The sequence below is a fragment of the Sinohyriopsis cumingii genome, unplaced genomic scaffold, assembly GCF_028554795.1.
Source record: "Sinohyriopsis cumingii isolate HCF-2022 unplaced genomic scaffold, ASM2855479v2 utg001164l, whole genome shotgun sequence".
NCBI classification, from domain to species: domain Eukaryota; kingdom Metazoa; phylum Mollusca; class Bivalvia; order Unionida; family Unionidae; genus Sinohyriopsis; species Sinohyriopsis cumingii.
This window is the reverse complement of record NW_028315966.1, coordinates 287,725-314,183: the sequence shown is the minus strand read 5'-3', so window position 1 is coordinate 314,183 and position 26,459 is coordinate 287,725. Positions and strand designations below refer to the sequence as shown.

The window sequence follows — 26,459 nt, the reverse complement described above, 5'->3', positions numbered from 1 at the left end:
ATTGCATGATATTTTGTGACATAGAGACATATTTTTTGTAAATGTATAATATGGCAGGGGCATCTGTGACATTCAGACTTATATTAAAATTTTGCATCATACTGGCAGTGACATCTTTGACATATTGACATATTTTAGTTAGAAACCGTGAGTTTAAATGGAAATTTCGTTTAAGACTAACTCTCATTTCAGGACTCCATTTTGGACATCAGAGTCCCAGTTTTCAAGGGAGCAGGTCAGGTGAGTACCATGCATATAATGTAGTGCTTTACTTCATCCTGTTACGTAGAGCTTTACTTCATCTTGTTAGATAGAGCTTTACTTCATCTTGTTACATAGTGCTTTACTTCATCTTGTTACATAGAGCTTTACTTTATCTTGTTACATAGAGCTTTACTTCATCTTGTTACATAGTGCTTTACTTCATCTTGTTACATAGAGCTTTACTTCATCTTGTTACATAGAGCTTTACTTCATCTTGTTACATAGAGCTTTACTTCATCCTGTTATGTAGAGCTTTACTTCATCCTGTTACGTAGAGCTTTACTTCATCTTGTTACGTAGAGCTTTACTTCATCTTGTTACGTAGAGCTTTACTTCATCTTGTTACATAGTGCTTTACTTCATCTTGTTACACAGAGCTTTACTTCATCTTGTTACATAGAGCTTTACTTTATCCTGTTATGTAGAGCTTTACTTCATCTTGTTATGTAGAGATTTACTTCATCTTGTTACGTAGAGCTTTATTTCATCTTGTTACGTAGAGCTTTATTTCATCCTGTTACGTAGACCTTTACTTCATCTTATTACGTAGACCATTACTTCATCTTGTTATGTAGAGCTTTACTTCATCTTGTTACGTAGAGTTTTACTTCATCTTGTTATGTAGAGCTTTATTTATTTATAGCTTTATTTATAGCTGCACTAAAATCAAAGAGTCTACACAGTGTTCAAATGGATAAACCAGGTGCCAAAAAAGTGTGCCAGAAAACCCAGACAACACAATACACAAACATGTCAAAGGACCAGAAAGAATGTCAGGGCACTCAGACCATACCAATACCAGCTATTAGAAAAAAATCATTATACACACAAACAGATGCAACCACACCAATTAAACAAGATGAGTCTCTTCTACAGGTATTAGATGGGCAGAGCCAAAAATTAGCTAAAACACATGCTGTAAACACTGACCATCATGTGTCTCACTCAACATCGAATCCAGGTACTGAAGAAACTGTTCTAAAGACAACCTCCAATCACCCACAGCAAGAAGCTAAATTAAATACAAATACTAAATACAGCAGTCACCAGACTCTCAGTCAGTCTAGTCATGGAAAACAAGAAATTCAAGCAATGCATCTCAACCCCCCCACTTGTCAAAATCAACAACGAAGTTAAAGACAGATCTCTTCTCATAGGATCATCAATAATCAAAGGAGTAAGAACAAGAGGGTTATATAAAACAGACATAAAAACTCACAGAGGTGCTACTATTAACACTATTACAGAAAAAATATTGGAAATGGATATGTCACCATATCATACTGTAATTCTTCTCATTGGTGGCAATAATTACAGCAATGGTCAATCTTTGAAGGGCATTGAGGATAATTATGAAAGCTTGTTGTATGCCATCAGGCCCAAAAACGCAGAGTGTAAAATAATCATCTCAGGTCTACCGCCAAGAAGGGATGCACTTATGACTCAACTAAATGACACCCTAAGTATGTTGTGTGAAAATTTCCAAATACTCTCTGTTCCGCAATACTGGACCTTCTTCAAAGACAATCGAGTGAACCAACAATTATACCAGCGAGACCAAATCCACTTGTCCAACAGAGGTACTGCCATGCTCCTTAGGAATATAGACCAGTACATAAGACTTATAAAAGGGGTTAGGCATGAGTCAAACAACTGCTTGTATTGTGGAGAGCATGGTCATGTAACACAGCGGTGTCTGCATGGAAAACAGATTCGTTGCCATCTTTGTAATGAACTAGGACATAAGCAAAAGTTGTGCACATACCAATAGGTAGAAGGCTATGATGTACAGGCCTATGCAGCACATATCCAGCAACAAAATGCATTAGAATATGTGTATACTTTTCAATGTAATAATTATAATTCTATAAACAGGTTTCAGGCACTATCTGATTTGTGTACAAAGTGCACCTTGTTAACATGCAAACAACTATGTGATACTGTTCAAGTTACTTCTCCCTCTGAGGCCCCCCAAGTGTCTAATATGTCAATGTCTTCTTGTATGTATGTAAATCAGTCTCATTGAACATTCTCAAATATCCACTACATGTGGTCATGGTACAACAGATGGATCTTGTATGTTATCTTCTTCATATGTTTATGTAAATAATCAAGGCAATGTAAAGAAATCTGTCAAGTCTAAAAACAATGCATTGCATACTGCCTTGTCTGAAGATCAATCCTCTGATCAAAATTGTCATGTATTTGGCCTCCTCAAAAGAGGTCTGCAAGTAATCAACCTAAATATTCAACACATCCTCCCTAAACTGAATGAGATAAAGTTAATATTACAGCAAACTAGATCAGTCAGTATTCTAGGTCTATGTGAAACCTTTCTTTCTGATGATACTGATGATTTGGCTCTCCAAATACAGGGGTTCAACTTTGAAAGAAAAGATATGGAATCCATGGGGGGTGGGGGTATTCTTCTCTATGTAGACAGTTCCATTAGTTATAACAGACGTGTTGATCTAGAGACTATTGGGGTAGAGAGTATCTGGATCGAAGTAACCCTTGCCCAATCAAAGCCAATACTCTTATGTTCGGTTTACAGGCCACCTAGTTCCACAGCTGATTGGATTGATAGATTTGAGGTTCAAATTCAAAAAGCATTACTAAAGGAAGATTTAGAAATTATTATATTAGGTGATTTTAACATTGACTAGATGAAAACTCCACCATTAACATGGATAAGTAGCTTTGAAACTTACAACTTTACTCAATTAATTAACACCCCAACTAGAGTAACGGATAAAAGTGCTACTATCATTGATCATGTCTATACTAATAAACCTGAAAATGTAAGTGAAATTAAGGTGCCAGTGTATACACTGAGTGACCACTACCCGGTCTGTATAACTAGACATGTTCCGAAATCATCTAAAAATGGCCAACACATTGAAATACAATACAGGGACTTAAAACAGTTTGATGAGGAAATGTTCTTAAATGATTTAGTTTGCAAACCCTTCCAATCAGTCTGCACTATAGCTGATGTCAACACTGCCTTGGACAAATGGTATCAGATGTTCAATGCAGCCTTAGACAAACATGCCCCAGTTAAAACAAAAAAGGTTAAACACCAAATTACACCCAAGTGGATTACCCCTGAGATCAATGAGGCTAGGCACCTAAGAGATAATTTCCACAAGAAAAAAGACATGAAAAGCTATAGAAAGTGGAGAAATAAAACTAAGCACCTGATAGATAAGGCAAAAGAGAACTACTATAAACAGGCTATTAATGAAAGTAAGAGTACCAAAACGTTGTGGAAGCATCTAAAAGAGCTGAACCCATGCAAGAACAGTTGTCTTCCTCCTAGACTTAAGCAAAATGATGATATGGCAACATCTGTACAAGACATTGTGGAAATGTTCAACAATTTCTTCATAAGTATCTCCAGTAAGAGTATTCAGAACCAGACTAACATCCCAACTGAACTTGATGCTCTTCTATCATTTATAAGAGCTAAAATTTCTGATGATAATTATTTTTCAATAGCTAATGTTAGTGAAGCTGATGTTTTTGATATGCTAATTAAGGTTAATTTTAATAAATCCTCTGGATTGGATGGTATTGGTCCACGAATTCTTAAAATTGCTGCACCAGTAATAACAAAGTCACTAACGCATATCATAAATTTAAGTATAATGAGTGGTAATTTTCCACAAACATTGAAATGTGCAAAGGCTACACCAATCTTTAAGAAAAGAGAAAAGGAGGATCCAGGAAATTACAGACCAATATCAATTCTACCTGTATTGTCAAAACTATTTGAAAAGCATGAAGCCATTTAGGTCTATAAATTTTTTGAAACATACTCTCTATTTCATAATGCTCAATCAGGATTTAGAAAGTACCACTCGTGCCAAACAGAACTTACCAAATTAATTGATCTTTGGCTGAAGGAAATGGATAATGGACATATGACTGGGATTGTTTTCCTTGACTTCAAGAAAGCCTTTGATCTTGTTGATCATGAAATTCTGCTTCAAAAGCTGAACTGTTACAGGTTTGACAATCCTTCTTTAAACTGGTTTAGATCATACCTAAACCAAAGGTCTCAACAAGTAAGCATTGGCAATATTAGCTCTCAAACTCGCACTATTCATTCAGGAGTCCCTCAAGGCTCAGTTTTGGGCCCTCTCCTCTTCCTTATCTATATCAATGATCTACCATTAAATAATGAATCCACAAACACAGATTTGTTTGCAGATGATGCAACCTTGTGTACATCTAGTTCTGATACTGAAGTTATCCAAATGAGATTAAACTCAGACCTTATCAGAGTCCAAAACTGGGCACAACAAAATAGGATGGTAATTAATGAAGGTAAAACAAAATGTATGATTTTGGGGACATCACAAAAGCTACACTAGTCAGGGAACCCAAAACTATCTCTTGCAATAAATAATCATCCATTAGAAAATGTTAAACATGAAAGGCTTGTAGGTGTGTCTTTGATAATAATTTATTATGGAATGACCATATTGATAAGCTTTGTAAAACGCTGTCATCCAAAATTGCCCTTCTCAGCAGAATCAAGAAATATTTACCTATGAAAACTCGCAGTCTATACTACAAGTCATATATTCTTCCAACAATGGATTATTGTTCTAATGTATGGGGAAACTGTGCTAAATCTGAGCTTGACAGGATTTATAAACTTCAGAAACGAGCAGCACGTGTAATTTTAGATGCATCTATTGATCATCCCTCAAAAGCATTATTTACAGAACTCAAATGCTTCACGATATATGACAGGATAGATTTTCGCAAGGCAGTTCTTTTATATAAATGTCTAGATGGAACTGCACCAGAATATCTTCAGGACTTATTTAGGCCTTTTTCAACATAATACCAGTTGACATCAATATCACATGGAAACCTTCTAATACCAAAACCAAGAACAGAGCAATTTAAAAAGAGTTTTCAATACTCTGGTACAGTTCTGTGGAATAAGCTTCCACTACATGTAAAATCTGCTGAAAATGTTAGAGTATTTAAGAAAAGATATCATGAGCATGTATGTGTTTGTAACAGATAATGGAATTTAGTATTTTAATGCTAAACATGTTAAAATAAACAGCAATTATTGCCATCTTCATATAATGTGCATTGTTATACTCTCCTTAAGAGGGCCTCTAGGGAGAATAGTCCTTGACTAATGAGTCACCCTCTATAAATAAAGCATTATTATTATTATTATTATTATTATTATTTCATCTTGTTACTTAGAGCTTTACTTCATCTTGTTACGTAGAGCTTTACTTCATCTTGTTACATAGTGCTTTACTTCATCTTGTTACATAGTGCTTTACTTCATCTTGTTATGTAGAGCTTTATTTCATCTTGTTACGTAGAGCTTTACTTCATCTTGTTATGTAGAGCTTTACTTCATCTTGTTATGTAGAGCTTTACTTCATCTTGTTACATAGTGCTTTACTTCATCTTGTTACACAGAGCTTTACTTCATCTTGTTACATAGTGCTTTACCTCATCTTGTTATGTAGAGCTTTATTTCATCTTGTTACTTAGAGCTTTACTTCATCTTGTTACATAGAGCTTTACTTCATCTTGTTACATAGTGCTTTACTTCATCTTGTTACATAGAGCTTTACTTCATCTTGTTACGTATAGCTTTGCTTGTTATGTAGAGCTTTACTTCATCTTGTTACATAGTGCTTAACTTCATCTTGTTACTTAGAGCTTTACTTCATCTTGTTATGTAGAGCTTTATTTCATCTTGTTACTTAGAGCTTTACTTCATCTTGTTACGTAGAGCTTTACTTCATCTTGTTACATAGTGCTTTACTTCATCCTGTTACGTAGAGCTTTACTTCATCCTGTTATGTAGAGCTTTACTTCATCTTGTTATGTAGAGCTTTACTTCATCTTGTTACAGAGAGCTTTACTTCATCCTGTTACGTAGAGCTTTACTTCATCCTGTTATGTAGAGCTTTACTTCATCCTGTTACATAGAGCTTTACTTCATCCTGTTATGTAGAGCTTTACTTCATCCTGTTACGGAGAGCTTTACTTCATCTTGTTACGTAGAGCTTTACTTCATCTTGTTACACAGAGCTTTACTTCATCCTGTTATGTAGAGCTTTACTTCATCTTGTTACACAGAGCTTTACTTCATCCTGTTGCGTAGAGTTTTACTTCATCTTATTACGTAGAGCTTTACTTCATCCTGTTATGTAGAGCTTTACTTCATCCTGTTATGTAGAGCTTTACTTCATCCTGTTATGTAGAGCTTTACTTCATCTTGTTATGTAGAGCTTTACTTCATCTTATTACAGAGAGCTTTACTTCATCCTGTTACGTAGAGCTTTACTTCATCCTGTTATGTAGAGCTTTACTTCATCTTGTTACACAGAGCTTTGCTTCATCCTGTTACGTAGAGTTTTACTTCATCTTATTACATAGAGCTTTACTTCATCCTGTTACGTAGAGCTTTACTTCATCCTGTTACGTAGAGCTTTACTTCATCCTGTTATGTAGAGCTTTACTTCATCTTGTTATGTAGAGCTTTACTTCATCTTGTTATGTAGAGCTTTATTTCATCCTGTTATGTAGAGCTTTACTTCATCCTGTTATGTAGAGCTTTATTTCATCTTGTTATGTAGAGCTTTACTTCATCCTGTTATGTAGAGCTTTACTTCATCTTGTTATGTAGAGCTTTACTTCATCTTGTTATGTAGAGCTTTATTTCATCTTGTTATGTAGAGCTTTACTTCATCTTTATTTTTGTTATTACAGTGCATTTAAAAATGGATCACAGTGAAGTCTTGGAACTAATTTCATAAGAGTAACAATTTATCTGTCATTTTTTTCTCACTGTTGTCAAATATCATGCAAACTTTCCAGTAAAGATGTAGCAGGTGTACCTTTGAATTCTGGGTTTGGGCAGACTCCATTATCCAGTATGCTGAAATAGGAAATTTTTAATGAAAGGTTTATAATGTAATCTTTTTTTCTTAACAGCTCTTCCATCGCATCCTTACTAAATTTTGACATATGTTATCATGAAATGGCTGCCTATGCTTTATATTTAGAGACTATGTGTAGACAATCAATCAGTTTCATTATCTGTCATATCAACTCTATTGTTAAGACCTGATGAAAACTTGAATCCCAACTTCCAACTCTACTTGCCTGTTCTGATCAGATTAAGTCCAACTTTTCTCCCTACTTTCCTGTTCTGATCAGATTAAGTCCAACTTTTCTCCCTACTTTCCTGTTCTGATCAGATTAAGTCCAACTTTTCTCTCTGCTTTCCTGTTCTGATCAGATTAAGTTCAACTTTTCTCCCTACTTGCCTGTTCTGATTAGATTGTATCTCATCTTCCTCCCCATCTTTCCTGTTCTGATCAGATTTGATATGGGGGGGGTGTTTATTATTTCATCAGCTGGACCACAAGTGTTGAAAAATACTTGATTTTTCATATACATGAAAATATTATGCATTAACTATTGTTAATTTTAGGAAAATCCATAATTAAATAGGTGTAAAATTATAATAATAATAATAATAATAATAATAATAAATAATAATAATAAAACTATGCTTTCTTGATTTTTCAGTTGCCAGAGATAAAGTCCTACATGGACCATTTTCCCTTCCCCTTCTACATCATTTTAAGGGACATTAACAGCCTGCCACATGTTCTGAGTGATGCTCTGCGCCAGTGGTTTGAACTCGTCACTGCTGCTGACAGATGATCTATAATGCATGATTGCAGTCTTTGAGCAAGAACAAAGCTTCTCAGTTTTAGTGCAAGAGTCACAGAAGGAAAGAAGGAAGGAAGGAAAAATAATATCCTTCTGGCTATTAAAAGCCAGTCCTTTTTTTTCACTTTGCTGCTAATGAACAGATTTCTTGAGTTCCAGTGTACAGATAGCTGTAGGAGTGTTGTTAAGCAGTATGTTTCTTGACATATACATACACAGAAATAAAGACCAGTCTACCACCATTAAATAAACCGTTGATGCTTTCCATTGATTTCATTCTTTCGGAAATGGTAACTTTGATGGATAGTAATCTTAAGTTTACCAAAGTATGTTGGGATTCCCAGATGTATATGATGCTTGAGATAAAATGTGGGAGTACCACTGACCCCTTTGCAGATAATTTAATAATTTCATGACAAAGTAAAGATTAGCAAAAACTCTGAATTTCTCACCCAGAAAAGGAAGATTAAAACAGCTGTAAACTATGTAATAAAGGCAAACATATTTAATTTACCTTCTGCTAAAAATAAACATTTAAACATGAGTTTGGCTTCTTGTTTTTTTCTAGTAGTCCTGTTGCTTTCATTTTCACAGACCTGTCAACTTGACTGCAAGCCTTAGTGAAATAAAGACTTAAGACTAATAAGAACAAATACAAAAGTATAATCCTTGCAGTCAAATTTGTATATTGGCTTGCCTGGGTTTGGTCTGGATCTGAGTACCTGAGATGTTTTAATCTGCCATTGTTTTTCCATGCAAAACAACTGCATGGTCAAGCTTTTGCATTATATATGATTGACCTCCAACAAACAAAAATGCTTCAAAGCTTAAGGGACTGTTAGAAAGTTCAAACAATCAGTACAAAAAGAGAATATTCTGATTTTTTGCTGTGTTTGTGGAAAAAAGTAAGAAAGGCTGCAAGTGCATTTATTGGATATGTCATGTCAATGATCTCAGTATTTCTAACAGTGGGAAATATGACTGCCACCACCATGTGAAATATGAAGTCTAACAATGGGGACAATGACTGCCATCACCATGTGAAATATGAAATCTAACAGTGGGAAAGACGACTGCCACTGCCATGTGAAATAGGAAGTCTAACGATGGAAAAGATCACTGCCATCGCTATGTGAAATATGAAGTTGAATGGTGGGAAAGATGACTGTCACCACCATGTGAACTGTGAAGTCTAAAAGTGGGAAAGATGACTGCCATCGCCATGTGAAATAGGAAGTCTAACGATGGAAAAGATGACTGCCATTGCTATGTGAATAATGAAGTCTAATAGTGGGAATGATTACTGTCACCGCCATGTGAAATGTGAAGTCAAACAGTGGGAAAGATTACTGCCACCGCCACATGAATTATGAAATCTAACAGTGGGAAAGATGACTGCCATCGCCATGTGAAATAGGAAGTCTAACGATGGAAAAGATGACTGCCATTGCTATGTGAATAATGAAGTCTAACGGTGGGAAAGATTACTGCCACCGCCACATGAATTATGAAATCTAACAGTGAGAAAGATGACTGTCACCACCATGTGAAATATGAAGTCTAAAAGTGGGAAAGATGACTGCCATTGCCATGTGAAATATGAAAAACAAAACAAACCAAAGACTACATCAAGATTAGAGCCTTCGTAAAGAGTAGTTGATTTCCGTGTGGTTTCAGCTGCAGTTTCTGAAACTGTACTGGAAGTCATTAAGTTCTAAGCATCAATGTTTATGGTAAAAATTAACTTTCCCTTAATCACACTTCTGAACATTTCAAATGTATCTTCTTCAAGCTGACAATAGTAGTACATGGTATTTCATTACATCTTAATGAAAATTGGTTTTGCTTACAGAAAAATATTGACTGCCTTACTGAGGTCATGTTTGGTTTGCCATGTCTGTTTGAACCACGCAACATTGGCTTGTTATTTTCTTCATCCACTCTCCATTTTTGTACATCTGCCTTTTTCCTCCTCTACATCACAATACAGTAATATATAGTACTGCATACATGTAAAGGAAAGTCATAGCCCCTAATTCTTTCTCAGTTATAGACATGTCCACAGGTGGTACATGAGGCATCCACTAGTCGTCTCCAACCTTGGAACCAAGCTCTTGTCCATATGAGATCAATCTATCTCAGAATCTTTTCCATGCAGGGCTCTTTCGAGCATCATCTTCCTTGGTTCTCCTGTGGTACCCATTTTAGTGACATATTGGGCAGGCCGTCTGGATTCATCTGTAAGACATCTCCAAATCATTTGTCAGTATTTGTTAACATTTCTAATAGATGCCTTGCATTGCATGTTGTTATCACAGTCTCGGCTACGAGGTGAAGACGGAAAACGTGTACGCGGATATAAATGGAACTCGAGAATTGTTCGACTTTTAGGATTATCCGCAGAATAGTGAATATTATGATCCAGTTAATATGAAGGTTATTGGAAACGTTATGGATAAGACGTCATCAATACCGGTCGCGGAATTTGTCGGACTGCATAGTAAAATGTACTCGGTAAAACTTGCCGATGGCAACATAGAAAAGTGCCAAGAGAATTTATAAAAAAAAATATCGTCAAAAAGCGAGTACTGCACGATGATTAATTAACAGTGTTACAGGGCGGGTTACATATAATCTCAATGAACACAATTCGATGGATGAATCACACAGTGTATACGTGTGTGCTCAACTAAATGGGTTGAATTGTTATGAAGATAAAAGCTAAGTACTCGATGACGAAGTATCCGCACTAGCGCATATACATGTGGATGTTATTGGAGAGAAAGTAACAGGCGTTGATTTACTCGCTGAGTTGAGATTATACTAGAGACGACCTCTCCGGTGGCCTAGTGGTTAGAGCGTCCGCCTCGGAGGTGGGAGGTGGTGGGTTCGAACCCCGGCCGAGTCATACCAAAGACTTACAAAAATGGTACTAACACCTGCCTCGCTTGGCGCTCAGCATTAAGAGGTTAGCATTAGGACTGGTCGGCCTGGTGTCAGGATAATGTGACATCATGCTACATGTACGCGGCATGATGCCCCAGTGCTAGACATCACTATAAACTGTTGGTTGGAATGTAATGCGCTATCACCAGATGATACGACTTTACGTAATCCGTCATTTTATGATATAAGAATACATGGAAAGTATCTGTGATCGTCCAGTTAGTAAACCGTCGCATTTTCATGTAATCTTAATATATAAGCAAGTATCGTGAGGTGGTATCTTAATGTAGGTACTGACCACACTTTGATGATCTTTCTGGAAATTAATTGGGTTGTGTACTTAAGAAGGAGGATGCTATCAAATATTGCACACACATTCATCCCATGGTCTTGCTGATCCTAAATGAAAATAGTAAAGCTTCGACGTCAATATACGGCCGCCTCAACGACCATCTTGTTATCTCTACTCCGCCTAAATTGATGGTCACATGAGTATCGATTTTCTCTCTGTATTAGAATATATAAATATATATTGAATGACCACAATTCGGTCTTTTAAATTACTTGCGTTCTTGTTTGGGAAGATCATCGCAGTGAGTATACGTCGTTTGTTTTTTTGCTGAGTATATGTTCTTACAGCTTCAAGGTGGGAGTTCATATATATATATATATATATATATATATATATATATATATATATATATATATATATATATATATATATGTAAATTGATTCGTCACATTGAATTCGTTCGTTTCAGTACTGATTCGTCACATTCAATTGTTTAAAAATTTCCTTGTTGCTATATATAGAAAGAGAGAGAGAGAGATACACACACGTCTGTGCTGTGGTCCCAATAAAATGTAAGTTAATTCTCGATGTCAACAGTCACACCATTATGCTATGCCTCAGAGACCGACATTTGATGAATAGATAGATATCTTTCCATTACTACTTTATCAGCTCCACCTACTTTTCGATATAGAACGTCGCCAATCTTTAGGTTCGATAAGAAAACATCTTGCTGGAGAAAGATAGATCCCTTTTTACTGTTGATGCGTTTAGTTAGTACTAATTCGTCAAATTCAATTCGTTCAAAACTTCCTTGTTACGGACTACGTAATATGTAACTAATAAACATTCGCTTAGAAGGTAGAAACATGGGGTTTCCAGTTTCTCTTTAACTAGGACTTCCGTTCAGGTCCAATAGTAAAGCGTAAATCGAGGGATCTATACCAAATTTTAACTCTTTCGGGTTACAGACAAGTTTACTGCGTGCAGTTTGCTACAGTCCTCAGGGTAAGTACTGATGATGCATATCTTCCTGCTGAATCATTAAATAACACATAAGGTTATATGATTATAAGGTCATGATATAAGCAAACACTGAATGGAATCGTTTCTTATATTGAAATATATAACTGTCAAATTGTTTCTCGTTACAAAGGCATCGTCGTTTATATTTTTTCTTCTCGATTAAGAACCGTATATACGGTTACAAAAACACATCTCTTTAATGAGTATGTTGCTTAAGGTCGAAATGTCGAGCAAACGAGACACCAACCCAACCACTCTAAAAAGTAATGTTAAGTATTCATACGTTCAAACTTGTTTCCTTCTTTAATGGGGAGAATATCTTAAATAACGTTGATGTGCCTTGCGTACATTCATATAGCCGTACACCAGTGGCGATATATATATATATATATATATATATATATATATATATATATATATATATATATATATGCATGTGTGTATGTATTTATGTATGTTGAGATTCCAACAAAATTCAAATCGTACCTCAATCTCAACACGCAGATAAGTATCCTAGACTTCTGAACCGACATATTGATTATTATGGGAGCCTGTCTTTTAACACTGCGTAAATGTTTATTTAGCTTTATGGACGGGATCTAAAGGTATTTTATAATCCCAAGCTGTGATACAGGAGGTGAACTCATTCAGCAACCCATTCAACCCATTCCGGTCCTGCCTAAGGGGACAATTGAAGATGCTCACATGCATTTGTCTTTTCATGTTAAAATGTAGATGTATCTTTTGGATGCTGAACTCGGTAAATGTTCACGTTATGGCACATGATGAGCCTTTCGCTCCTATATCACGTCTCACAGAATCGATTAAAATACCTCACAATTTTGTCCTCAGTGATTACATGTTCGGAAATATTTTATATTTTATACTTTTATATACAGTAGTGGCCGAACGTCAATCATTTGTTTGCAGTGTTTATTCATCATTACAAATAGGCATAAAGTCTTCATTTTGGTATCCAGCATGCACATGGAATTGTAATTGTGAAAATGAGCGCAACAATATTTAAATTAAAGTATAGGTCTATTTTAACTCCCTTAATAATGTTAAGTGTAACAAGTACTATGTCCATATGACTTAGCTACATAAAGATGATACACACCATGATGCAGCTGTGTCAGCCGGTACGCGTCTTGGGGACCTAATCATAGCAATATTATAGCTATACAACTTTTGTTGTAAAACACGTCTTCCTGCTCCCCTTTACTTTATCGCACCCTGTCAATCAGGGACCCTGAATGAGGCGGAGAAGAGGAGAGATGGATAGAACCAGAGACCAGTGATGTCACCTACAAACTTGAAATTGTTGTTATGAGTGTTAAATACGAGCACATACGAGGCTACACCGGGTGGACAATATGTCTGGTGGTGGAAGAACCGAGGAGGAACCACTTACCTACAGGATATTTATGGGCAAACTTTCTCACACTCTAACGTTAGCTGAGACTGAGACTCGAACCCACGCGGACAGAAGTGAGATATCGGTGATCTGTAAAGGCAAGCTCCGTAGACTACTCGACCAACCGGGACCACAACTTGAATCGCCAACATGCACCAACCCCATACCCTATCGCATGAACGCGCATACCAAAACATTTTCTAACCTATATCAAAATGTCCTTTCTCCATATATAATTTCACATCGTATTATCAGGCATCATCTTCGTGTAGGATCTAGTTAAATCACTTTTCAGTCTGGTGTATATTTGAATCTCTCTCTCTCTCTCTCTCTCTCTCTCTCTCTCTCTCACACACACACACACACAGTTGGTTCCCTTAGCCATCTGCGTTAGATCACAGTTCTAAAACTTTTGGACACGTCAAACTGATTGCCATTAACCATACACTAATATCTGAAGTCTCTGTCTTTAGCTATGTAGACGTAGTTGCGTGACAAAAACACCTGAAATTCTTGTTAATTTTAAGCTATCAAAGTCGATTTTTATATGGAAGCGCTTTTGTTTACTGTTCATATGTAAAGTAGTATTTAAATCCTGTATAAATTTAAATTAAATTGCCTTTGGTGGAACAGGATGAAGCGATCCGTGCTAGTACTTAACTTTCAGCAGCCAAATCAAAAACGAGACATCGAAAACAGACCCGTAGTATTCCAAGTCGTATCAGTTATTGTCTTTAAACTGTGTAGCATTGAAGGGAGTTAATGCGTGATAATACACTTTTTTTCAGTTAGGTTAAAGTATATAATCAGAATTCTTGATACTGGCATTAATTCATCACAAAATAAACTACCAGCTATTTATTTCAAACGCTCCAAAACTACCGTATTTCATGCCATTTATTTTGCTATGCAATCATGACCAATCAGTTAAAAGTGATTTGGGTCATGGACTCTTGAACACGGTTTTGTTTTTCTGTGAATGTTTATGTGGTTACGTGTGTTGGACGCTAAATATAATTCAAGAGTGTGGACGATATCCGTATTTTTTCGAATAATAACAATTACCAGGAAGTTAATAAGACAACAAGAAGTATGAGTTGATATAAGATATAACACTAGTAAGATATACGAAACGGGAGCAAGCCAGTTGGTTGCTAGCTAGGCGGATGAAGACAGCAGTCTGGAATCCCAGCGGAGCAAGAAAGCCAAGCGATGCAATACAGTATATTGTTTGCCGAGCGGAGCAGTGTGTGTGTGTGTGTGTGTGTGTGTGTCTGTGTATGTGTGTGTGTGTGTGAGAGAGAGAGAGAGAGAGAGATTTGGATTTTTAATGTAGCTTTAAAAAATTTCAGTCATATTGCTACGATGTCTGTGGTGTGACTGTTTATAAGGATGTCTAGCACTGAGGATTCATGCCGCAGACATGTAGCATCACGTTCCACCAAGTCCCAATATCCTGAAACCAGGCCGACCAGTCCTAACGCTAACTTCTTAATGCTGAGCGCCTAACAAGTCAGCTGCTAGTACCATTTTCATAAATATCCGGCAGGACTCGGCCGGGGTTAGAACTCGCGACCTCCCGCATTCGAGGCGACGCTCTGACCACTAGACCACCGGAGCGGTGATTGCCGATTGGAGCAAGATATGGGACTGCTAGCGGAGCGCAGCTAAGCAGTTGATTGTTAACCGTGCTTTGCAAGATGGCAGACTGTTAGCTGAGCAAAGATGGACACCAGATTGCAAGTAAATTTGCTTAATTTTTGGGCACCACAAGAGCACAATTGTGAATCTTGCAATCAAGAAAATGAACAAAATCAATCATCAAGTGGTGTGCAGAATATAGTTAATTGATCTTGATTAACAGTTACACAAAGTATAAATCATTTGAGCGACATTTTCATTTTTGAACAGCCTTAAAGTAGTGAGGACGACATAACTGGTGTACAAATTTATGACTTGGACGTAAGCACCTGGAATTCAGGAGTTCAGAGAATAGTCAGTAGAGCTCGCCAATATTGACACTGTCAGATGTTCTAGGACAACACCAAAATGTAATACACACATATGTTCATCGAGACACTGGCAAACGATAACAACGAAAGATTATGTTGAACCAGTACAAGTCGTATGTGTATAATCTTGTGAAGAATGATTTAACACTTAGTGACAGCTTGGAATTTCTATAAATTCGATATCCATTTTAAGTAAAGCCAGTCTTCCTCTAAGAATAAACATTCCAAAACAAATAAGCGTTGACTTGCACAAAGACGAACGGAAAAGGAATATATAGTTCGTCCACAGACTATAAGATTCGTCAAACTTTTAGAATGATTTTTACTTGCTTACATGTACCCCATGTGATATGTAATTCGAGCTGAAGGCTTATTTTTTATTCTTTAAGTACAGTTCGTTAGCCAATATTTTTGTGTTCATGAACTACATACAGTGCAACCGTAAGTTTATATTAGATAAAACTATATAAGCTAAATATGCCGTGTGGATAGATATTTATTTAATCTTTATGGTAATGTTATGATGGAAACAATCAGACACTGACCAAGCCAGCTCATCAGTAGCTTCTGTTATTTAGATATATAAAACCATGCAATTAAGTCTGAACATCGAAAATTTGTAACTACCAATTTACGGACGAAAGCCTGTCAGGTTTGGACTTTCAGGAAAATGATAATCAAAAAATAGTATAGTTACAAAACTTTGAAATAACCCATAATTGTTATTTTGTATAAGTTACATCTTCGCCAAGATTAATATGGCTGCCATAAGAAATAGAGCCACAGGAAACAAATACCAATTCAAATAGGTAAAGTATTTTGCTCACAAATGGTAGCTCTAGGTTGAGTTGTAGGATTGGGCTACAGGATTAGAGGAAGGACAGTAAATACGTAAACTGATCTGTACTGTTTTGCTCGATATTTTTTCACTTTAACATACGCTTAACATTTTAAAAAGGTCTACCCAGATTTTCACCACAGGTAATTATTCTTATGAGAATGGAATAGGCATACTTTCCAGGGAGTATAAAGACCGTGTAATTTTTTTTTTTATATTCAGGCATCTGAGTGATGATGGTCGAATTGAGCCTCCCAAATTTATTGATGTATGAAATTTTAGGAATATTCTCACGAAGAAGTGTTTTGTTATAATTTGAGATAGGAATATCTGAGTGTATTAGTTATTTAATTAATCTTTTGTTGTAGGTGGCAATAAATACTTACTTACGACTTTGATAATCGTACCGATAAATCGTACTAACGTGTGTGATTTGGATTTTTAACGTAGCTTTAACAGTTTTCTATTCATATCACCAGATGTATGCAATGTGACAGTTTATAGTGATATATAGTACTGGGGCATCTTGTCCCACCCGGTCACATTATCCTGACACCAGGCCGACCAGTCCTAACACTAACCTCTTAATGCTGAGCGCCAAGCGAGGTAGCCGTTAGTACTATTTTTATGTTCTTTGGTATGACTCAGCTGGGGTTCGAATCCGAGACATTCCGCATCCGAGGCGGACGCTTTAACCACTAGACAAAAGGAGCGGTCTCGTACGAACGTAAAGAAAGAAAAATCATGCTTGTAAAATTGTTTCGTGATTGAGTCGTAGTTAATTTGACTAGAGAAAACTATTTGTTGTATGAGTGTATTTTGAAACCCTTCAGATGGCAACGCCTGTTATCTTGAGGTTCATGGCAATGGGAATGGGAGAACCATCGACCTCAAGTTAGCCCACGCATTGATCGGGAGGGGGGGGGGTAGTTTTCTTTCGAACCGTTGAATATTTTTCGTTTATTTCGTGAAAGTGTTTTTTCTCAACTTGCATAATGACATAATGTGTTCATTTTTTTGCAAATTATAGCAAGAACATTTTATCAAGCTATGTGTGAGACGGAATTTATTTATTGCAGAAAATCACAGGACTCGGTACCCAGGCGTGTTACAATATTGCACACATTACTGCCCGCATGGGAAGACCGCTACGGTGGCCTAGTGGTTAGAGCGTCCGCCTCGGATGCGGGAGGTCGCAGGTTCGAACCCCGACCGAGTCATACCAAAAACTTATAAAAATGGTACAAACAGCTGCCTCGCTAGGCGCTCAGCCTGATGTCAGAATACTGTGATTGTGTGGGACATCATGGTGCATGCCCCAGTGCTAGACATCACTATGAAATTCCACACTGCAGACATCGCAACGATATGACTGAAAAATTGTTAAAGCTAGGTTAAAATTCCAAATCACACACACACACACGTACACTCACTCACACACACACACACACACACACAGACTCTCACTCCCTTGGGAAAATGGTTATTAAAATTCAACATCATTGGGTTTGAATTATTTGTTATGTTTTTTAAAGAATGATATAACTTAAATACAAACTGGGATGTTTGGTCGTGATTACAATTGCCATTTCTGCTTTAAACTTGTAACAACCTGGGCTAAACTGCTTGCTTGATTTCTGTGCGAATCTTAAGTTTTCGTTTTACTTTTTTTTTTTTTTTTAATATTTCAGGAGTATTCAGACACTGACTTTTGAGAAATCACTCTGTTATTCTTAATTCAAATATATCATCTCTTTTTCAGATTAAGATGTCCCGAAGGCTGTTATATCTTATCCCTTGTCTATTTTTTCTGGGTACGTAAAATTTAAAATTACATTATAACTCACTGAGACAACATAATTATTTGATTATTTATTCTTCCTGGAATAATTATTAAAAAAATATTTGATATGGATAATATAATTCATTTTACTTTAAAACCCCAATACAGCCGTTACCTGCCAAAGTCGTATATGATTTATCACCTCAAACATACTAAATGTGAAAAAAATACAAGTTCTAAACATCGTTGGGTGCTTTCAAAAGTAGATAATATGGAAGTTTCATCACATTATGAGCAATGTAATTTCTCCCTCGAACTCAGAACGCGTCCATTTTTCACACGCGTACGAATTAATCCGATGTTGATTGGCGACATCGGTGGATCAACTGACTTCAGTCGAAATCTGGAACACAAGATTTGTTGACTTTATCGTTGTAAACATAAGAACTTAACACCGTGCTATATCTGATACGGTTGGTTATCCTTATGCGATATTCTTCTAGATTACTTTGTTCCAAATATAAATAAATTGTATACGAAATGAAGGAAACGGTCAGCATAACTGATGTGCGTAACTGATGTACATTTTGCTTTTACAAGTTCATGTCATATGTTTGCTACTTAATACGGAAATCCACAACAGCTGGACACAGAGGTTCGTTACAATGAAATTTAATATTTCCAACCCTGTTAGTTTGTCCTATTTTCGTCTCCGAATGTACAACTTGCGCCAGCTGCAATCTATAATTGATATAATTCCCATGTTTCATATTGTTACAAGTTGAACCTACCAGCACTTTCTACATTGACGTATACTCTTAGTTTTCTTTGCAACGAGCCCCTGAGAGCTGTTTCCTTCATCCCATGTTCGCCTTTCAAAGTATTCTCGCACCCCAGCTGATCACAAATATTCACCCGAGTCTTATTTTTTTTTATAATGCACGTTTTTCGGCATGCCCTTTCTTCTCAGATCTGCTTAAAAAAAAGCAGTCTTAGCTTTCTTCCTTCCCTCTCAAATAAATGTTTCCGCAATGTGCGAATGTTGTTATTAAGTTAGAAACTAGAGGAATTTATCTAATGTATGACGTCAGAACTTTTGGCGCATTCTAGAAAAAGAACGGAATTATGAGCGACTTCGGCGACTAAATAAAGAGGTGGCACCTCGTAATTTTGAACTGAATATTTGCGTATCGTTTATACCTAACATCTTGATCTATTTCAAAGAACGGTTAATGTCAGATAGGTTTATATAACAAATCATTTCCCTCTTTCCAAACTTTAGATAGGTTTGAGGAATGATGAAAATTATGAAAAACGCGTTACTGGGGTTAAAAGGTTTACGTTGGAACTGGACCGCTCCGGTGGCATAGTGGTGAGAGCGTCGCGGGTTCTAACCATGGCTGAGTCATACAAAAGAATTTTTTTTTAAAAAGGGTACTAACATCTGCCTCGCTTGGCGCTCAGCATTAAGAGGTTGGTGTTAGGACTGGTCGGCCTAGTGTCAGGATAATGTGACTGGGTGGGACATCATGCTACATGTCTGTGGCATGATGCCCCAGTGTTAGACATCACTATCAACTGTCACACTGCAGACATCGTAGCGATATGACTGAAAAATTGTTAAAGCTACGTTAAAAATCCATATCACACACACACGCGCGAGCGCGCGCGCACACACACACACACACAAACACGTTGGAACTTGCGCTCTTGACTATTTTAATTTGTTCTTGTTTCCGCACAGACAAGACGAATTATACTCGGTTGATTGTAAACGATATGATCATTCAGCTTTAATTCACTCAGTTACATTGCTGCGATTAGAGTTCGGGTCCGTTCTTTCTCACCCATGCGACAGAGAAATCTAGCTGTTTTGCTTGCCTTACCTTTCTTACCTCAGTCCGATTCTGTCAGTCAGGTCGAGTCAGTCATGGTGTCCACGCGCCAGCAACTACTTTAAAAAAAGAAGAAACCCTTATTATTGTATGCCTGACAGAGTTGTTCTAAAGTCAAACAACAACAACATATATATAACACAAGAAACCCGTATAGCAACTTAAAGTCGCTCCAACTTAGAGAACACGCCATATTAAATGCTTTGAAAGAGCTAGGTTCATACACGCACAGTATTATGCTAGAAACCATAGTTCGTTCCACACAGCATAGTGAATTTTATCCTATATGTAGGCCTAACTCAGAAAAATTTCAGGTTTGCGCCATTAAATGTAGCTAAAATTACCTAATTAGTGTTAAATACCTGGTGAAAAACGAATGAGATACTGTTAGCTACATTTAATGACGCTGACCTGAATATTTACTGAGCTACCGATAGGATAAAATTCGCGATACTGTGTGGAACGATCTATTACAGAAAACACTGCTCCAGGCATACAGACTATACACATTACTGACTAAAAAAATATAAAAAAAATCCAAACTCTCTCAAGAGCTATCGCAAAGACCTCAACAAATATAAATGTGTTTTATCGGACCTGCGTTCTTCAAACCTTGTCAAACACCCAAATAGCGCCAGTTGAATCAAACTTTCTAAACAGATGAAAATTCTCGCACTTACCAATCTGAGTGGTTCATTCATCAGTCCACAAGTATGGAGACGGATTACCGCCATAATTCTATGCATGTATTTTCTATTTTTCCTAGATTGCAAATTGCCACGTACAGTTTGCATCAAGATTTAATGAAGAATACAATATACATCGATATAATTATGAAAGTAGCACTTGTAAGCAGCCATTTACAATAATGCATCAAGAAAGAATAGAAAATGCATGCATATAATTATGGCGGTAATCCACATCCATACACACGCTATTCCACAAGAAGATTTCCAATAGCAACACATAATTTGAACTGCTGGATGCCTATATATGTAATGTATCCCATCGTTTCCTACCATGCAGCTTTTTCCAAATAAGAACTGATCAAAGTTGAAAGTTATCTGTATAAAATATATGAATTAGTTATTGTTATTTTCATATGACAACCATATTGGTAATAATATAAGATGGTTGTATGTTTCTATTTTCTCATGAGTAGGACTTGTTTACTTAGGGTCGACAGGTCGCCCCATTTCCCCCATTAGCATATTCGTATAAATGTGCATTAGTATATTTTGAACACAACTTGTACGCTGCTCGTTTTGTAATACTTCCAACACCTAACAATTACACTGGTCTACAGCCAAAATGCTTCCGAAATAAATGTAGTCAAACATTACTAATTCTGGGTCACTGAGAACGACAATGATGCTTAAAATTGTTGACTGACTCTAGGTTTGAATGATATGATATTGGGTCAGTATATACGACCCTTAACTTACAAATGGCGGAGAATAAATGAGTTATAAAGGGAATGGATCTCAATTTAAACCAGAAATGGCTAAATTGCATATTTGACTAGATCTATGAATAAATCTATGACTGGGTTTGGGCAGTACATGCATTGTAGGCAAGACAATTAATGATGCAATCTGAAGCTGCTATTGCGTCATACATGATATGAATTGCATCATGTTATTCTATGAAGTCATGGATGATGCAATCATAACTAAGCTTATATCACTCTGCTGAACAATTGGCCCTATATCAGTTCTAGTAATCATACAATGTCGTGCTCTCTTATTTGTCAGTGTTTGATTTTATAAAGGAACACATTTCTGTTTAGCCAAACGTGAGTAGAGATGCCTCGTATTTGTGTGAACAATGAAGATAACTTCTGTTATGTTTGTAGTGAAGTGAATTTTGCATCATAAAAGCGCAGTATGACCACTATTGCTAAGAAAGCCAATCGCCATTATTTTGGCTGTGGTTTAACATAAAAGGAAATCTATGTCTTTTGCAATGCCAATGATTTGGAGAGAGCCAACAGATCGTATCATCGATTGTTACTGTTACGTCTGTATGGTGCCTCCAGGTGGGAAAGATGTGTCAAAGAAGAAACAGTGGAATGTGCATTACCCAAACATTCCATCAGTTATATGCCCAGTACCCCACGGAGAAGGACTACCGGTTCCTGATGCACAAGAATTATTCTAACTTGAGTCAGACGAGGAAGAGGATGAAACTTCTAGTCCTGAACCATCAATGTCACGTGACCCATATTTTCTCCCATCCTCCTCCTCTGAATTACACCTCATAGCACAAGGTGAACTGAATGACCGTCTTAGGGATTTGGAACTATCCAAGAGTAAGGCAGAGCAGTTGGACTCAGGACTACAGTAGTGGAATTTCTTGGCAAGTGATGTTAGGGTTTCCATGTTCCGTGATCGTCAAAAGGATTTTGTCCCATTTTTCTTCATGGAAGGTGATCTTGTAGCCTTCAGCAAAATCGATGGTGTGATGGCAACCCTCAACATCGTTTATGATCCAGATGAGTGGAGACTGTTCATTGATTCATCGAAGACGAGTCTTAAATCTGTTTTGCTTCATACTTTCAATGTGTTGTCATCAATTCCAGTTAGTCATGCAGTCCATATGAAGGAAACCTATGAAAACATGAAATAACTTTTGAGGTGCATAAACTATGACCAATATTAATGGCAGCTTTGTGGCGATTTGAAGGTTCATGCTCTCTTGCTTGTCTGCAGACTGGATACACAAAGTACTGCTGTTTTCTCTGCAAACGCAAACGGAATAGTCGTGAGACAGATTCCAACTACATCAAGAGAGACTGGCCACTCCGACAGTCATTGGAGCCTGGGAGGAAAAGTGGTCAGCATCCACCACTTGTTGAAACAATGAAGATTTTGTTACCATCCTTGCACATCAAGATGGGTCTGATGAAGAACTCTGTCAAGGTCATGGACAAAACACAAGCAGCTTTCAAGTACCTCCATGGAAACTTTCCAAGGTTAAGTGAAGCTAAGATAAAGGAAGGTGTTTTTCTTGTTCCTCAGATTCGTGAACTTCTTCGAGATGATGCATTTGACCGTTGACCGTGCACGGCGTGGCAAGGAAAAGACGTAACGGAAAGACTTCCAGTTAGTGGCAAAAATTTTCTCGGAGACAATAAGGTAGACAGCTATAGGGAGTTTGTGGAAAACCTCCTCAAGGCCGAAAAAGCCTTGGTTGCAACATGTCACTAAAGATACATTTTTTGCACTCTCATCTAAACAAATTTCCACCGAATTGAGGAGCAGTGAGCGACAAGTGCGGCGAGCGATTTCACCAGGACAATGCAACAATAGAGAAACGCTATCAGGGCAAATGGAGCCCATCAATGCTTTCAGACTATTGCTGGACAGTGACAAGAGATTCTCAAATCAATGAATAAAAGAGACAAGCCAAGAAGCGCCGAGTAGACCCTGAATAAGGACTAAACTATGTACTTATATATACATAATATTTTGTTTTGCCTTTTGTTTCATAATAAATTTTATTTATATAAATCTTTTGCTGTTTTTTTAAAGTGTTACATAAACAGGACAGGTGAAATATTATCATTTAAGTCAACCATAAACACATGAAAAGACCGAGATTTGCAATTTATGATTAAAACTCTACTATCTACACAATATACATAAACGTAAAATCTAAAAACTTAAATATAGTGAAAAGAATAGCCAATCTGTTGTTTAAATTATCTTTTTTGAATTCAGCACATCAAATTCTAATATATATATCACATTTTATCTCTGATGCAGACGACGTCTGTAAAATTGTAGACCCGTGTATTAAATCTTTTCCTTGATTTTTCCCTTTACTAAGAACGGAATATTTAGTTAGATTCTTCATAGATAGTTATTCAGATTTTCATGAAAGACTACAAAACCTGATGACCTTTATATAGAGTGAGAACAATAAATAATAGTATTTGACGAATACTAATGTGCTTTGAATCTATTAACTAAATTGCATAAGTGCAAGGTTATTTTAATTGAAATTGGAAACAATTGGGTGAGTAAATTAATCTATGCCGATGTTTGTACCAAGACAAGGAAATTCCAGTCGCGGGGTTACAGTCTCCCCACGAGGCTATGCCTGTTGGGAAAATAAATAATGCAACCCCTTAACTGGTAATGCAACCCCTTAACTGGTATTTGCTTGTCTCGGTGCAAACACCAACAAAGATTTTCTTAATCGTGGACCTATTGCATACATATGTAACAATTTTGCTGTCTTTGTTCCTGAATAATAGTTTTTGGAGTAGCAATAAAGTGAAATCGACTCGGTTTTCTGTTACATTATCAGAATTAAAATGATAATAGAAACATTTTTGTTTGTAAATAATACTGGCAGTTGGGATAAAAGCATCAATGAAAGTTCTCAGCACCCGAGGAATTTATTCTTAATAAAAGGCTTGCCATTAAGCGGATCTATCAGCTTTATTTCTATTCATATTCATGGATATGACATGAGTGTCCCTGTCGGCGCACTCTTCTTGTCAAGTTTGAATATAGTATATCTTATCTGCAACAACTATAAAATACGTGTCCATTTTTTTCGAGTTGTATTTAGAAGTGATAACATGCTATAAACTTTTCTATAGAAGTGTCTTTATCTCTGCAACATACATTTTACACAAGTACAACACCATATCCAGTAACGCATATGGGGAAATTTCGAATTTTATTTGTGTGAAATGCCCATTTTTTAAAATGGATAAAATTCTTACCTTTTATCAGCAATCAATATGCGCTGCGCAGCCAGCTGGTACGCATTGGCATTCACTGCGATGTACTTGTACCGTGTACGGCGTACGACTACCTTCCATCAGCTATTTCTATGAAGGGAATCGTGATCGTAGTATGTTGATTACTGAGGTTATAAATTTATTATGGTATATATCTATTTCACGGTTCATGATTATTGTTTAAAAAGACATATTAGTCTGTACTGAAAATAGTGGAATTTGGAAGGGTATTGCTATTTATCTTTTAGACTGATCATTTTTCGTTAAATTTAAAAAAAATCAACATTGGGTCTGAGGTATTTGTGTTTCCATCTCCATCCAGGAATTTGACAGATTAAGAATTATTTTCTTTATCATGGGAATTCAGTGTTGTCAAATATGTTTTAAACGGAAGGTTATCTAATCAATATATATATATATATATATATATATATATATATATATATATATATATATATATATATATATATATATATATATATATATATATATATATCTGTGAACTGAGTAACTGTGAAATTATTATTGTTTGCTTTACTTATATCCCTTCAAAATCTGTTTCTAGCAAGGTTTGTGGACAGAGGCGGCGTTAGGAGTACGCGGGGCCTAGGGCCGACCATGACCGCGCGGGGCCAGAGTATCGGTATCTCGATTGGTGTGCTACTGCAAACACTGATTATGTCAAGACTAGATCACCTTTCGCGATTTGCGTGCATTACGTGCGGCCTGTATCAGCGTTTCCAATTTACCGGAGAATATAGCTTGACAAACTTATAAGGACGATATTAGGCCTGAAGTGCGGGGCCCCCTCAAGAGCGGGGCCTCGGGCGATCGCCCCACTTGCCACCCCCAAACGCCGTTCATGTTTGTGGAACCCTGTTAATACCATATTCTGCATTTAGGCAGAGCAGATTGATTTATGTTTGTTCCAGCAAGTACAGCTGGTTTCGCTTGAATCCTTATCGAGACAGATCTTTAATATGTTTCCGGAAGAAGTTTAAAAATAAATCAAGGTCAGAGAGTTATCAATTGAACGAATTGACGGGTGTCCAGCCTAGTGTCCAGTTTAGTGTCGGGAGTTGTGAGCGTTTAACCTGGAACTAAGATTTAGCAGAGTTCTTAAGGTAAGTTGTTTCTGAACCGCAGCTCTGGGCCTCATTATCTAGCAACTGATATTATAAAACGGTAGAGCGATATTTGGGGCATTAATCCACGGTGGGGTGAAACATCGTTCTTCTGTGAGTGCCCAGCATTCGGCGTTCGCTGCAACGTACAGCGATATATGGTGGCTATACTGGGTAATGAGCAGGCTTTGAGCAGCTTCTGGATGAGAGACATCTCCAAACGACGTGATTGTTTCGATATTACTATTTAATTAAATTAATTAAAGGTTTCAATTTTTAACATGCTGTGAATTAGTTAGCAAATTTTACTTTAATTTCATATCTTCGGTGATCGTGCTAGTAAAGGTAACCTCTGAAAATATTAGGAGA

At 36.8% G+C, this 26,459-nt stretch overlaps 2 protein-coding genes across 3 annotated transcripts in view; both read left to right on the top strand.

Moving 5' to 3' along the window:
• The window catches only part of LOC149772822 (midasin-like), a 270,606-nt gene extending 262,061 nt beyond the window's left edge, over positions 1-8,545 (top strand). For both annotated transcript variants that reach the window (XM_089947241.1, XM_089947240.1), the window contains exons 100-101: positions 193-240; positions 7,855-8,545. In XM_089947241.1, coding sequence (XP_089803367.1) covers positions 193-240; positions 7,855-7,992 — 186 coding nt within the window. In that variant the 3' untranslated portion in view covers positions 7,993-8,545. The remainder of the gene's footprint in view (positions 1-192; positions 241-7,854) is intronic.
• Positions 8,546-11,505: 2,960 nt separating this feature from the next.
• Positions 11,506-26,459, top strand: part of LOC149772821 (uncharacterized) — a 79,066-nt gene continuing 64,112 nt past the window's right edge. The window contains exons 1-2 of the mRNA XM_089947243.1: positions 11,506-11,540; positions 18,295-18,346. Of these exons, the coding sequence (XP_089803369.1) occupies positions 18,301-18,346 (46 nt within the window). The 5' untranslated portion in view covers positions 11,506-11,540; positions 18,295-18,300. The remainder of the gene's footprint in view (positions 11,541-18,294; positions 18,347-26,459) is intronic.